This window comes from Musa acuminata, chromosome BXJ3-6 (assembly GCF_036884655.1).
Source record: "Musa acuminata AAA Group cultivar baxijiao chromosome BXJ3-6, Cavendish_Baxijiao_AAA, whole genome shotgun sequence".
Taxonomy (NCBI): domain Eukaryota; kingdom Viridiplantae; phylum Streptophyta; class Magnoliopsida; order Zingiberales; family Musaceae; genus Musa; species Musa acuminata.
This window is the reverse complement of record NC_088354.1, coordinates 37,989,431-38,005,202: the sequence shown is the minus strand read 5'-3', so window position 1 is coordinate 38,005,202 and position 15,772 is coordinate 37,989,431. Positions and strand designations below refer to the sequence as shown.

Sequence of the window (15,772 nt, the reverse complement as noted above, 5' to 3'; positions counted from 1 at the left end):
ATATGATTTAACCATCTATGCGACAACCATTATCATCAAACAAGTATTTGAATCAACATAAAACAAAAAAATAATATTCAATATGGATCTTTGTTTTTTATTAAAGAAAAAAAAAATATACATCTCTTAGGTGACATGGCCCTAAACTATGGTAGTCACAAACCAATTCCGTGTTAAACCTACTTACAACAGTTCGGAAGAATCACCAAAACATGAACTTAAAGAATCGGTCTGGCTCTTTGCATGGCATAGAACAAGAGTTGTCCGAGGAGAAATCCTAACTTCAAAACCACTCGATAACTACAGAAAGTTTACATGCAAAACGTTGTTAGTAGACTGTCTGCCCATCCATTGACACTAATAAACACTCTGTTCCCCAAAAAGATTTAAGAAGGAGACTTTTCTAAAAAAAAACAATAGACTAAGGATTGAAGAGCTTCCTGAAAGGTCCATCTTTCCTGTCCTTGGCAGCTTCTGTTAACGCGAGGAACCTCTTGAAACCAGTTGTAGCAGCTCCCCTTCCGAGAGCTGCAGCCCGAGTGAGCACATCTTCTCGGGATGAAATAGCAGCAGAGGGAGCAACATTGATCGACGGAGTAGATGTGGCAGTGACAGTTGGAGCAGCTGGTGCTGATGGAGGAGCAGATGGGATGGCAACGGATGGAGCCACCACCGATGGGTGTCTGATTACAGTGTTGTGCTTGTTAAAATCATCGAGTATAGCTTGTTGGTCTGCTTTCTTCAAGCCCTGCAACACACTAAAACAGTAAGAAGTGCAACAAAAGCATGCACACTGGCTATGCAGGGATAACTATAGGCAACTAGTATACCCAGCCTTGGCAAAAAGATGTGTTTCGAGGTTTTGGGAGGCTTTAGTCTGTGTTGTCACTTTAAAATGATTAGAAAAAACTAAAACACAATTATGGTTGCCATCTTTACATCTGGCAATCCTCTTACAACAGTAATTGAATACTGTAAAGTTCTATTAGCAAAATAAGGAAAAAAAGAAAAAAGGAAGAGAAATTTATGCCTTATGATCTAACCAAAAATATCCAAAGGTGGTTTCCGAAACAACTTCTCTCAAATTTAATGAATAATGGCTAATTTTGTGATGTGTATTGCTCAAAAACAATGATATCCAAGGCCCATTTGTTTCACCGAAAGTGAAAAATCAGTGCTGAAGTGGAGTACCCCGAGTTCCAGTTCCTTGGAACAGTAGTTCCACAGTGTTTGGTGGTTCGAAGTTGCTTTTGGATAAAAACTGAAACAACAAAAGATAACCAACCATTTTCCCACTTTCATGTAAATGACTTCAGGGCTCTTCCCACAGTGATCCACTTTCAGAATCCTTTTGGATCTCCACTTTCAGTCTACTTCCAGTGAACCAAAAATTGGAACCGGGCCACTTCACCAAAATTGCATTTTGATGGTTTTCTTTGGCAAAACAAATGGACCCTTTTGAATTTTAGTCTCCAACAAACAACACATTTCTAATTCTTCATTAGCATGTTTCCTTACTTGGACTAATGCTAGAAAAGGACCTACGCGAACAAGCATAGTTAACTTTAATGTTCCTCAGAACTTTGGACAATCATACAAATGAGAAGCACAACATTTAAGAAAAGAACCTTCAGGTCCAGGATCCTCTGAAACTCAGCAGGTGTTCCCTCAGGAAGTAACGCTCGGTATGTACTTGCAACAGAATCGATTGGAGATAATATAACCTGTATAAAGCAGGTTGGTCCTTGAACTTCGGTATTTGCTCTTCAGGTGATAACCATGAGTAGGGTCAAGCTCATACCTTCAACAGCGCTTCAGCTTTACTCATTTCACGGCTAACAAATTTTGAATAGCTAGTAGCAACTGTTGCCTGTCAAAGGGCAATAATTAATCATAATAAGAACATGCAAAAGTTGGCAACAATTAAAGGAAAATATGCAAACAGCAACAGCTAATGAAGAACCGTGAAAAGATTTAAAATATTTGGACCAAAAAACTCTTATATAGCCAATGATTTTACTTAATTTGCTAGCATAGGGCAGCGATTTGCTCCAGCATCAGAAAAAACACAAATAACATTAGTTGACAAAATATCATGAATAAATTTAAAAATTGAAAAAAAAAATCATACACTTGACAATTTTACTTCTTGTGTAGCTTAGGACATCTCAATGCATGAGACTCCTGCCTTTGTGGAGGGTCAATTTACACAACTTACCATTGCAATAGGAAGGTCATTCACATTACTCAGTTCATTGGTCACCCAGGACATGAAAAGTAATGTAACCATTGAGCCAAGGATTGCCCTCCTTTTTAGAAGCCACTGCTTATCGTTAAAACATCTTGGTCTCTTTAACTACATCTATAAGTTCTACCATGAACTAAGCCGCAGTTCAGACAAACAAGTGCATATATATACCTCCGATGGTTATAGTCTCCTCTAACCTCATGATATTCAACTTGAAAAAAATTTAGAAGTCTAAATACGATAAACAAAAATTACTATAAATGCCAAGTACCTGCTTCCCTAAAGTAGGAATCTCCAAAAGAATTGTCTTTACAGCCTGAGTATCCAACAGCATCTAACGCATAAAGAATCAAAGTCTCCAAGTTACATTCAAATAAGAAGAAAAAAAACTCAAGAGATGTCTTCTGTGTTTGTTTCTAACCATCAACGATGAATTCAACGTACCTGTTGTGCACCAGTTTCTGATATATGTTTGCATTTGAAAATATTGAGGAAAAATCGAGGGCCAAGAGATGCCGCTAGCTGGAAGTATTTTCATTTTGCAAGTTATCAGAAAAATAACAAAAACAGGAAAAGAACAATGTAATACAACAACAACAATAAATAGTAATTTCTCAACTATTTGGGGTTGGGTAGAAAAAGATCAATGTAAATATAAAATGGAATAGGCCAGGAAGAATTTCAACTCCAGCTCCTCATATAAACAACAATTGGCATAACTATTCTGAGAAGAGACGAACTGGTCAGCAAGAGAAAATTATCACTTTACTTGGGCAAGCAACCATGCAATGGCTTCCATGGAAAGAGGCAAATTATCATTGGGGTAAAACCCAGGTTGTTGATTTTAGACATTGGACCCCCCATTCATCAGCTTCAGCATCCATTAGGAAATCAAATATTAAAATTCTCCAAATCTGGCTTCCAAACAAAAAAAAAAACCTTCTGAATTGAAAATAAATTAAACCTCCAAAGTTAATTTGTAAATTTGACCATGTCAGCTGCATAATTTAGCTCACTAGTGGAGCAATTGTATGAGGAAATCCTAGAAAGTGTCTTGGTGCAAATAAGAAATGATAAGAATTGTTATGGGAAGTAAGGTTTTAAATCTCAATCCAGTATCAATACCATTCCTGGGACAGAGTGTACCATGTGTCGGTACACTCCCATGCCGACTAATGTGTCCAGCCAGGGAAGGAGAGGAGAATTGGAATAGGGAGAGAAAGAGAGAAAAGAGGGGAGAAGTGGAGGAGAAAGACGACGAGGAGGCAGACGAGGGGGAGAGAAGGCTGCAGTAGCAACACATAATGAAGGAGGAAAAGGTGGCAGTAACAGTGCAAGGAAAAGAAAAAAGTGACACAAGGAGAATGAAGCAGTGGCAATGCAAGGAGAAGGCAGTTATTTGCCCTAGCGTGGACAAGAGGAAGAGAGAAAAAATGGCATATGTATCTATTAAGACTCAGGACTTAAAAGGAAAGACCTTGTGCCATAAAATTACTGGCCTTAAGCTCAATCCATAAGCTTATCGGGCGATAAGCAGTGTCTCAAACTAGAACAGGCAATCTTGCCCGATCCATGTACCAGTTTGGGCTTGCGGAGGTAAATACCAGCTCTACTAACAGGTTTAATCAAATTAAAAACCATGCAAAAGGTGATACCATCTTTGAGACACTATACAACAAACAGTGCAACTAAGAACAAATATCACAATAACATTAGTTCATGCATCTAGGCTGGCACCATATTAAGTATTTCCACAGGGGATGTAGCTATTAAAGATACATTTAATAGCACAACAAATTCGGTTTAAAAACTTACCTTGTCCAAGAAAAACTGAAAGTAAGTGGTAGACAGTAGGCTACCGAGCACAGGAATGCTACTGGAAAGAATAGAATTGATGCCATTGACATACCTGCAAACATCAGAAGAATCTTTTGATGATTGAAATATAACATTGACTAGAAAAGAAAAATGAACAGCTTAATAAAATATCAATTTACGCTTCTATCAAAACATGTTCAAATGTTCAATACTCCAACTTGAACCACCCAGACACCTTTCTGCTCAACGGCATACATTCATAGGTATGATTTAACGTGAAAGAAGATTATATGGGTTTGGTTCTAATTGTTCAAAAGAAGAGCATGGACTTGTGAGCCTCAATACAATTGATCGGTAAAATGTCTAATTTTGATGGACAGCAGCAAGATAGTGCCTGGTGATCATCGAGGAATCACATTCATTTCAAATGTAGAAATTAAATATTAAAGAACTAAGACTTCAGAGTTTTTACTCTGATTGGTCACCAACACTTTCAAGAGTCGCCCAAGGAACTCGTTGCATTGCAGTCATCTCAGCATCAAATTTGGTCTCAAGCCCATGCACTAATGTTACTAATGCTTTTGTAATCACTGCTGAGAACTCATCCTGCATAAATGCAAAATGCACACCCATTTAAAAACTCTTAAAAGGTTTAAAGGAACTTAGATATAGGGTATCAGATTTATTACCTGAACTTCTGACATATCCACCTTGTCTGCAAATGAAGGATCAATTATCTTCGAAATGTTTTCAGCTAGCTGGCCAGACTGTCACAGAAACGTAAAATAATGTTAACTTCCATTACTGACGGATGGAAAATAATAACTCATAATTAACAGTTTTTTTTTGGACAATGAAAAGGACTTACTGTGATAACTGACAAATCAAGAAATTGTTGGAAGAACAATACTATGTAATAGGCATAACTAATGGTTAATCTTTATCCTATTTCACAAGAGAATCCAATTTCTCAATCCAAGAGTAAAATAGTTTGACATTCAAATTTCTCTCTAGAATTCATCTAATACAAAACTTATCCTTAAAAAATTTGAAGTACTACAGCCAACTTACAGTTTTATGGCAGTACTCCGCTGTATTGACAATGTAGCATATCATTCTCTCATCTCTGTCAGATGTCTGCCGTTATTGTTATAAATTACAAGTGTTACATGTCAAAGTAAAGTGAAACTAGATAAATTAGTCATTCATCTACAATAATAATTAGAAAAACATGGTGATGACCTTGATCTGCCCATCTGTTCCAGTAGCAGCTGCAACAATCCCTGTACCACCTTTAGGCAATCTAGCATATAGCTTTGTTGCATATGCCTTCAAAATTCTTTGAAATACCTAGTCAATTCAAGATAATAAGTAATATACCTCGAACAATGATCCCTTTGGGCAATCCCAGCATTATATGATGATTAAATATGAATAAATATGTACCTCAAACAAATTAAATAAAGTCTGACTCTTCGTTAAGGCACTGCATCGCTTTAAGCTTCTCCTTATTATCAAGAATAACTGCAGCATTGAACAATTCCAAGTGAAACAAAGAACATCTAGAAAATAATCTTTATTAAACTTCATTTAAGTACAAAGGTTTTAAGGCAAGAAAATATAATTTTTGTTGAAGCAAAGAAAAAAAAGTATGTTCACCAATCCTTTGTGATAATCTCTTCTCTCCCATCCTCAACTCATATGGGTCAAGGCAAGGTTTTAAATCTTAGTCCCATACCACTACCAGTCCTTGGATAGACGGATACGACCTTGCTCAGGCAGAATGTAGAGTTTCAAATGATCAGCTGAAATAGATTTAATTCAATTACAAACATATCATATAGACATATACAATAAAAAATGGGGCAACCCTTTTTCCCTTCCTGGACCATTTAGACCAAAAACAGATTTTATAGGGCACTTACTGGCCAAAATATCTCATTGCCAAAATCTCTTAGTGCTGGCATGACACAAGCACTCGTGATGGTAATCCATGATGTCACAGATAGAACATTGATGATTTTTTATGTTTTATTTTCCTTTAGGTTTAGTCAGACACTAAATTACTGCTTGAGAACAGATTTGAAGGAAGCAAGTTTTGTGATTTTAGCTCCCATCACAAATTCATGAACTTAACTTTATCTGCAGAACAAAATGCTATAGCTATAAGAAACAAGGTTAAAGGAATATTAATATCTTCTAGACATCAATAACAAAAAAACTCAACCTTTCTGCAGATAATTTTCTGAAGCAGCCTATGAGGACCAAGTTAATTTACAATCTCAGCTTCTATAACACTGGAAGCATGCATGGAATTTTTCACAATAAGACAATTCTCATAACAGAAAATATAACATTACATAATACCTGCATGCTACTTGACAAAATATTTGTCTGACTTCCCTCCTCAGTTTCCCAAGTTTCTTCCTATAAGAAAACATATTTCGTAATTACATGCCAGTATGTGACAGAACAACACATGAAATTAATATTTTTAACAACCTGAACAAGTTTCTCCAAATGCTCCATTAGTGTTTTCTCCTCTAATTCTATGTAAACTGTCAAATGTGATTCAAAGCAAGAAGAAACAATTCCACGAAAGTTGAACTGCAAGGGCAGGATGGATATCAATATCATATTTGCATGATCTCACATGCAAGTTAGATATCACACAGGAAACTAAGATACTTACTCCAGCGCCATGAACAGATAAATCTCTCTGTTTGTCAATTTCCTAAAAAAGTAGAAACCAGGAAGCTAATTACAATAGGAAGGAAAAATTTAAAAGAAACTGAAGTCATTTGGTACATACTGCTTCATCTCCGCCATGTTGCACAGCAAGCTTCTTTTCATATTTTTTACGTATATCCAAGACAATTTGCTTGTTGCTTTCCCCCAAACCAGTTTCTTCGACGTCACTACCAAGTTCTTTGTCATGAGCGCTCGCAGTTCCTCCACTAAATTTTTCTGCCATTTCTTCCTCAAACTCAAGGGTCCGCTGCAATGCCTGAAATGTGGAAAGTAGGATCATAATAGTTTGCTTCTGAACCAAAAACAAAAGTTCTAGATTAAAAATAAAAACAAACCAAAACACAAATAAATAACAAAATGTCCCAATTTACTTGACCTGTTTCCAAGCAATTTGTTACATTTTTTTGTTGGACTGGAACAACAACAGCCATAATATTTAGATCATTTGGGGTCGGTGACATGCATCTTTGTGCCATTGAGCTCTGCGTAATGCCAATATCTTTAGTTTAATCAATAATAATCAAATATTTTTATTATTTTTATCAAAGTCTTCTTAAGACTTCATTTATCTCGCCTCACATTACTAATCCTAATCAACTCAGTCATCTAATTACACCAACAATAGACCTCCTTCGAACTTGTTCATATTATCTTAGACTATTACACATTGATATAGTCTCACCTAAGAAGTGGAAAAATGAATGCATTTGTAAATATAGGCTAGATGACCTACTATCCTCAACTTGCACTTGTGCATTTTGGACCATGTAGTTTCACGTTCATCAAACTAATAAGTTAATTCTCTCGTTGAGCTAGAATTTTTGACGATTGGGAGTAGGACTCTTGCTTCTGGTCATTGAACATATTTACTTCAATTACTGTTTTGTAGACATCCACTGTTCTGGAAGGGTAGATCAAGTTCGTAGGTCCTGACAGTTTCTCATTGTTGCACAGTCTTGCACATCATTCATCAATTGTTCACATCTAAGTTGTGCTGCAAACTACCATGTGCCCAATATGTACTGACAGAAACAGTTAGTCAACATCTATACTATGCGGCCAGCTTTCCATACCCCTCGACCACTGATGTGTGTTTTCTTGTATGCTATGTTTTCTTCCTAGATTAGGAAATTTTTTGTACAAAAATAATTCCTCTTTCTGCCTGACATGAACCGTCTTTGATTTCCTAGATTAGGGATTTTTTCACAAAAATAATTCCTGTTTCTAGCTGACATGAACATTCTTTGATTCTCCCGAATACAAAATTTTGCATTCTAAAAATGTTTGATGTGGTTTACCAGGAGATCAAAATTGTCCTTAATCAGATAAATCTGAATAATATACAAACAAAGAAAGAGGTGGCTGACAGATTCCCCCATAGCATTGACTAAATAGTTAACTATGTCAAAATCATGCTCTTTCCTGAAAAGCTATTTCAGGATCTACTACAGTTAGGCATAAAAACCGAGCATCAAACAATATAAAGCAACAAGGAGAAAGAGATAGTTCTCTTTTTTGACTAAAGTATCATTTATAATAGAATTGCTTGATGCGGGGTTGACAATGAAACAATAGCATCATTCAATGTCTGTTGAACATTGACGGTTAAGATGTACATAGATAACGAGATAATCTAATTTGATAAAAATCCTTTTTGTGCTACAAACAACTTCAAACCTTTGCAAAGTTCCACAAGTTAATGGGACATTAAGTATATTAAACTATTAATCACAAATAAAAAAGCATCGCCACAATGTAGAAAAATAAGATGAAGAATTACCAATAAGAGTGTTGCAACATCTGGTTTCTCTTTCAGATTACTGAGAATATCCATAATCTGTGTCCTGCAAAATTAGATACATCAAATTATCTTGTTGAAGATGCATGCATTATCTTCCTTGAATATTGGCTAAAAGTTAACAAACAGAAGCTAATATGCACAAAAGGTCATCATCTATTGTCACGGAAAGGTTGCACTGTGCTCCCTGATAACTAAAGTCTGGAACTTTAGAAGCTATTAACCTACTCATATGAGAATCAATTGTATATTCAAATAGAATATCTGCCCTTAAACCCTAACATGACATTGATTTAAATCTCCTTGAAGAATAAATGCTCAAGCTTTGAGCTAAAAATCTTTTCAATTTCATATGTTATCTTATTTCTACTGAAAAACTTGGCTTTATTTTTTTCTTGAAAGATATCATTACAAAATGTTTGAGTTGATAAAAACCACTTAGGTTTTGAGTGCAATAGATATGTCCAAAAAATGTAGAATTGTGTAATGCAAAATTTTAATTTCAGTCAGAGAAACTCTTGTTTTGTGTTGAAAAAGACAAGAAAGGTCAAAGTTAAGATCAATTCAGGAAGAATTTGATGCCAGAGAAAAAAAGACATAGAATAGGTTGAGGTGCAACATCTGATCAAGTGTCAGAAACCTTGTTAGCTTACAGAACTGGATGCACAGAAGATAGTCAACATGCCAAGCAGAAGGAAAAATTTTCCAAATTTCCTCATTTGTCCGCAGCCGACGCTTAATCCATGCATATCTCCTTTCAGTCTTATCCAGTTTTGCTAGTTCTATATAAAAGTGACAAAAGAAACCAATTTCATGATCAGTAAAATGTAGATGGGAGAAGAGCTCAAAATAACATGAATTAAGTAACCTGCTCCCTCAAAGATCTGACGATATGAAGTCAGCTCCTTATTGCACAAGTTTCTTACTAGCTCTTCCCTTACAGATGGCTCCAACGCATCAACAACCAAGCAAGCATCTGTCAACTGTTGCAGCAAATTAGTTTCTTCTACCTCTCTTCCAGTTCCTAAGCTGCAGATTGTTGTCAACAATTACTTAAATGGACCTCTAAATCAGTGAAATTGTACTAGGTCATTCTCAATTAAAAGATATGCTAGACATGGAATTCAACCAGAAGCTCGAATAAGGCAACCCAAAGACTACTGAAAAACTAAAGTTTGCGTCCGTATTTTGCACTATATTGCAAGAGATTTACAAGACTAGGAATCAAATACTTGTTTTGGCTTAATCTTCTTACTTTTTATTCCTGCATTTTGAGAATTACTATCATAATCAGTAACTTTGTCATAGTTCTTCAAATCTTTTTCACTTCTTTTCGATAAAAGATACATCCTGAGTCCTGATATAAAACCCTTAATTATCCTTTTTTCAAGTCTTTCAAATCCATGTTAAGTTTTCGAATCTTACAATTCCTTGTGAAAGTCATACATACTTGGATTCTATCATGAAAAAATCTGTTCTGGATTTCCTTTCTCCACTTCACAAAACTCAACTTAAGACTAATTATGTGTATCTCAAAGCAAATGCATGAATTATGAATTACACAACTAATTAAGATTGTTCCATGGAGTTATGAAAACTGGAATGGTGCTGCAAGGTGCTGCAAATTGATCAATGTCCTTATGAAGTAGACGTTTGGCTTGAAATTAATGAGTAAATGGGGAATATTATCTCATAAAAGATTGAAATAGCTGTACACACCTACACACCCACAAGAGTGGATTAGACCAGGCTCGTGAACCACCGCAATCAAGTACAAATTAGCAGGTGTGCCTTATAGACACTTGCTGTTTTAATATGATTAGTGAGAATCAGGTATTGGATCTTTCTGACTTATTTAATTGCTGCTGCTTATTCTAGACTACTGAAGAGCTAGCAAACCTTACAAAAATCAGCTAACTTTTCCTTGTACTCAGAGCAATTGGACTATCTTTGAGTAGATGTATGTCAGTCTCCTACATCATGACACAAAGTATTGAAGTGCTGAACTGAAACATCGACATGTTACATCTAGGATCACCCCAAAAAAAAAAGTCAAAAATTAACACCCTCCAGCATTGGACCATGTGGTCAGATTCTGGTCCATGGTCGAACTAGCGTTTGAAACCATGATAGTAACTCATGCTTTCAAAATGTAGGCTTGTACTAATCAACACAAACTTTGTGCCAAGCTTTGTTAGCAACTAATGTGATAACCACCACATAGCATGGCATGTTGTGACGAGAAAATCATTGATTCAATTTTCCCATTTATCATTCTTCTAAAAACATTAAAATTGAGAACTCAGAACTAGAAAAGGCTCAAATCCCAATGAAAATATAAAGATGTAAACCTTATCTTGTATGTTCTAGTCATAGAATGATTTGACATTCAACCCAATAACTAATTTGTGATATCCCTATACATTACATAGTATTTCTTCAAGTTTTTTATGAACAAATATATAAAGTGCATATCAATAACTTCAATAAAATTTCCTGAAATCTATAAACAACTACCTTGAAAAGTCTGAGAAGACATGGGACTTGAGTATTTTCTTGATGTTCTTGAACTTCTCTCTGAGTTCGGATATCTTTGGTACATCCCTATAAGTTTCAAAATGACTGCATAATTGGTTTACTGCCTGGAAACATGCCACAACTTCTATTAGCAGTAATGTTGGCATTCCACATTATGATTTGACAGCTGCTAGTGAAAAAATCAAGAGCAGGTAAAATAGTGAGTTTATGATAAACCTAAATACATTTTGCAGAAGAATATTGGTTGCAAATTCAGAAACCAGCACTTGTAGTCAGATAATAACACTAATTTTGAAATTACACTTGACAGAAACATATATCAACATGGAAAACTTAAAAGAATGACACCGTTGGTTGTTTCAAATAGTTAAATTTGACTTTTTTTCTTTGCTATCATTAAAACTGTTTTTAGTTGAGTTGTATATGCAATGGACAATTAAGTCCATTGTGTCCTTTTGTCACTTAGTCTGGTAATCTAAGGCCCCAAGAATGTGGAGATGAGCACAAACCGCAACAAGATTTTGCAAATACAGTGCAGTTTTCATTTAAAGTTGGTGCCCATAGCATTCTTCTTAGCATTATCAAGTATTTCAGCAAGTTCATTCTGAAAAATATATCAGTGAGAATCCATTAATAGGTTTATCAGAATAGTTAACTCTTGTGTCCATGTTGATCTATGTAAAGAGAGATGATATTTCAAATTTGATCTCAATATTACCATCAAAAACATTATTACCCTACCAATAACAAATATTGAAGTTTCCATCAGTCAATGGTTTTAACTCTTGACAAAGAATGCATTGTACAACCTAAATAAAGATTAAACAGAGAAAAAACTGGTACTCTATCAAGCACAAGTCACAATTTCAAGAATAAACATTAAAATTTGTTATTCTACCTCCAACTGGGCAGCAGCCTCCTTATATTGGCGTTTTGAAGCCATTATTTGAAGTTGCTCAACAGCCGATACTGTAAGTATCATGTTTAATATAAACATAAGTAATCCATTTTCAGTAAGTAACTAGGATCTGCTAAGTCACATCATCAATCAGGTATCAGTAAATTCATAAGTAGTATTATAAAAGAACAAGCAAAAACTAATCACAAGGATTGAAAACTTCGTAAAGTTAGTATGGTCTTCCAACCAGTCAATGGATCATTATGATATGAAGGCGTTAATTCCGTTTGACTTACACAAACTCACAAAATTAAGACTATTCGCATTAACCAAACATATGTAGTACAGAACAAGGTTCACAATTTTGTATACCAGTACTCAGTCAGGGCTCAAATCGGTACGATACCAGTCCAAGTGTTCATACTGCAATATGTACTGAGTTTCAAGAAAAGTCTAAAGAAGACCAAAAATTAGAAAAAAGAAAGAAAGAGAAATTTCTCCATACAGAGCCAGTCCGCTTGTCAGTCCTCTATCAGACCAGTAGATATCGGACCATACTAGGCAGTATGTTGGTTTTTATGACCTTGGTGGTATCTACAATATAAATACTTAAGGAAAAAGAGAAATGGAGCACAAAAACAGAGAAAATAGCAATTTAAATGATATGCACATGCTATATATTCTTGGATAAGAATGGAAGCTATGTTGTTCACACTCGGGCACTAGTCCTCGGGTATGGATATGGAGATATTTCTACAAAACAAATAGGCTTAACAAGAGGATAAATTGGATAAACAATATAGTAATGTAATATACAACTCTTTCACTTTCTCTTATATATACACTTGTAGACATTTCATCAAAATTCCACATATCAAGTAACAACTATCAAAGAAATGATAAGTGAAAAAAGAAATAACTAGCAAGAGGTAGTGGTATAAAAACTAACCTAGCATGGTAAGTCGATGAAGAACTGTAATTGTGATTGTTATATGTTTCTTTGCACAGTCTAATTTCTTAATATCACGACAGATTTCTTGAACCATGGTTTCACTTTGTTCAGCCTTTGTTTTTATTTCGTGTATCTTGTGCATAAGCTCCTGTTTACCAAGAGAAATGGACTTCAGGAGAGGAATAAATATTTAACAACAGTGACCATCTTCAAGTCCCAAATGATTTTCAATTCCATTTCTTTAAAATATCACAATGCCATAACTACAAGGATAATACAACAAAACATCCCTTAATAACATTTGCAAGAACAAAGATGTCACCATCTGCCTCACTTCATGTTAGGAAATACAAAGTTATCCAAGTAAGAATGTCGAAGGAGGAAAAAGGACCTGAACAGCATGTGTTGCAGCAGCAAGATCTTCCTTGGCTTTTGTGCCAGAGTTACTCTGCACGTGCATAAATATGAACCCCATTGGTATCATTCCCCTAAAACAAGTTATATATAATCATACCAGATTGCTCAAATGACCATGGAATGAACCCCATTGGTGACTACTGAAGAATGATAATGGTGTAGGCTAAAAAAATCAAGAGAAATAGAATTTGGGAGGACAACAAAGGTAGGCAGGACCTGTTGTCGGACTGCAACCAATATACTGGCATCTACACGGCGAATCTCGCTTTGTATCTTTTGCATAAGTGGCTCTACCCCTGATAATGATGCTTCTGAATATACGAGATGGTTCACAAGGTTAGAATTTCAGAAAATTGATTTCTTTATAAGACTTTGTGATATTAAAATACTTTCCATAAATTGAATTACTACAAGATGGGACACAATGTCAGCTATAGAACTTATCAACAAAATATTTGGCAATTATATGTCTACTGAGATTGAGTCATAAAATAAATGATAAGCGTTCTAAGTCGTAGTTCACTAGTTTGCATAATAAAAATGCTTGCTAACAATCAAAAGTAGATCCACATATGAGTCTCAGTTAGTGGTATTGTATATCATATATCTTGCTGGTTGCTTTGGCATCTAGTTCAGCACAAGCAGCTAGATCCTAAACATAACAATTAAAGGACTATTGGATACGGAAACTTTTCAAATTACCATGAAGTGTTGCACAGAAACATCTTTGAGCTCTGATTCAAAACTTAATTTCTTGATTTTTTTTAGATCAGATTTCTTCAAATTCATGGACTCTTATTCCAGTTCATTAACGATATAATGCATGACCTTGAAAGTTACAGGGATTTGTATCGACGTGGTTTCACCTTTGCACGAATAACACCAAGAAAAGACCAGTAAATTAAGAGCAGCACTATAATTCCATAAATTTATAAATTCGTTGTGCACAACAGGATTCACGATCGAAAACAAGAACCCACTGCTCGAAAGAAACAAGAGACGATCCACCATACCAGTCGGAAACATCTGGTTGATGTACTCCAAAGCGCTGGACTTGTCCATATCTCATCAAATCCTGATCGGCTCAACCCCAGCAACACTATCCAATCTGAAATAACACGGCCTGAAACAGAGGAGGTTCCGTATTCAAACAAAAACTCAAGATTTCGTCGTATCCAACTAGAATGAACGTCGGCAACAAAAGATCAACCAAAAAGGCTCAGTTTAAGCAAAATCTACAGCATCCCACGAGATCAACAATGCTTTCCATTGCGACGGTGTCGGAATCGCTCAGATCCAAGGTGAAGGGGATGGTTTAATAAGGGTCTGAGGAATCCAAGACTTAGGGATCAAGAAGAACCCCAAGGACTGGCCGCAGATCGAGATCGAGGCGGCATGGAGAACCGGATTACCTCTTCTTTACCGGCAACGGGAATCTGGGATCGTCGTCGCGGTTTCCTTCCTTTCGAAGAACAAAGCGAGTTCTCGAAGAGCTGCCGCTTCCGCTGTGATAAAGCTCCGGAACAACGGTCCGATAAACTTTGGTTCACAATCCGACCGAACCGGTGTCTCGGTCAGATCCGGTCCGGTCGAGCCAATACCGACCCCAAGTGGCCAAGGCAGACACACAAAAGAAAAAAACGAAATTTAGGATTTTTGTACATATTTATACTTATAAATTTAAATTTAGTGTAAATATATTTATAATCCTCTGGAAACTAAAAACTCATGTAAATATATATCTTTTAGGTTAATTATTATCATATAATTTAATGGTAATGACATATGGGGATAAAATCCCTTTACAGTTAGTTAATTTTTATTAAATCCCTTTATCAGTTATTGAAAGGCGATAGTGATATGGAACCCTAAATATCAGTTGGCCTGTGACGAAAGGAATGACTTCAAAAATGGATAAGAATAAGCGCTAAAAGAAGCTAATTAGTAGCTTCTAAATGAGAGAGAATTCTGACCTCTCAAATATTATCAGAACTCCAGTGGAAGAAGGTGGTACTCCATTCAAAGTTGCTGTGCAGTTAACACATATCCAAGATAAATGGAGTGCCAAAAGCTAGCAAAGAACTTGTAAGAAGTGGGTTGGGCAAGAGTCAAGTGATGACAATTTGAAACATGTCTGCAAGCTTGTCTCTCAAAAATGTCATGTCAGCTACTCCATTTGACTCAGTAGTATGAAAACTTTACATGCAATACCAAAATAACTACAACTCCCAACAATGTCTTTGGACAAAGTGTAACTAGTTCTTTCATTCATATGTATCAAGAGGCAAGCTAAGATCACCTGCAAGTAGATACCAACCTTGGCAGAGTCAACAGACTAAAATGCAGATAATG

At 35.7% G+C, this 15,772-nt stretch overlaps 1 protein-coding gene across 5 annotated transcripts; it reads right to left on the bottom strand.

Moving 5' to 3' along the window:
* Positions 1–71: 71 nt before the first annotated feature.
* On the bottom strand, positions 72–14,959 carry LOC135641671 (vacuolar protein sorting-associated protein 53 A-like). Of its 5 annotated transcripts, none has more exons than XM_065157273.1 (25): positions 14,833–14,959; positions 14,434–14,543; positions 13,637–13,731; positions 13,395–13,451; positions 13,001–13,151; positions 12,052–12,122; positions 11,133–11,257; positions 9,484–9,644; positions 9,256–9,397; positions 8,598–8,661; positions 6,879–7,073; positions 6,759–6,800; positions 6,569–6,673; positions 6,434–6,493; positions 5,513–5,590; positions 5,309–5,416; positions 5,138–5,203; positions 4,756–4,833; positions 4,539–4,672; positions 4,064–4,157; positions 2,693–2,770; positions 2,520–2,582; positions 1,802–1,870; positions 1,629–1,724; positions 72–748 (listed from the first exon to the last, which is right to left on the bottom strand). In XM_065157273.1, exons 2-25 carry the CDS (start codon positions 14,480–14,482, stop codon positions 422–424), a joined length of 2,508 nt encoding a protein of 835 aa, XP_065013345.1. In that variant the 5' UTR covers positions 14,483–14,543; positions 14,833–14,959; the 3' UTR covers positions 72–421. The 5 variants fall into 5 exon arrangements, with proteins under 5 accessions (XP_065013345.1, XP_065013348.1, XP_065013347.1 ...); XM_065157275.1 differs by having other exon boundaries at positions 214–748; positions 9,484–9,598; positions 11,133–11,219; XM_065157274.1 differs by lacking the exon at positions 14,833–14,959 and having other exon boundaries at positions 214–748; positions 13,395–13,491.
* Between the last annotated feature and the right edge of the window lie 813 nt (positions 14,960–15,772).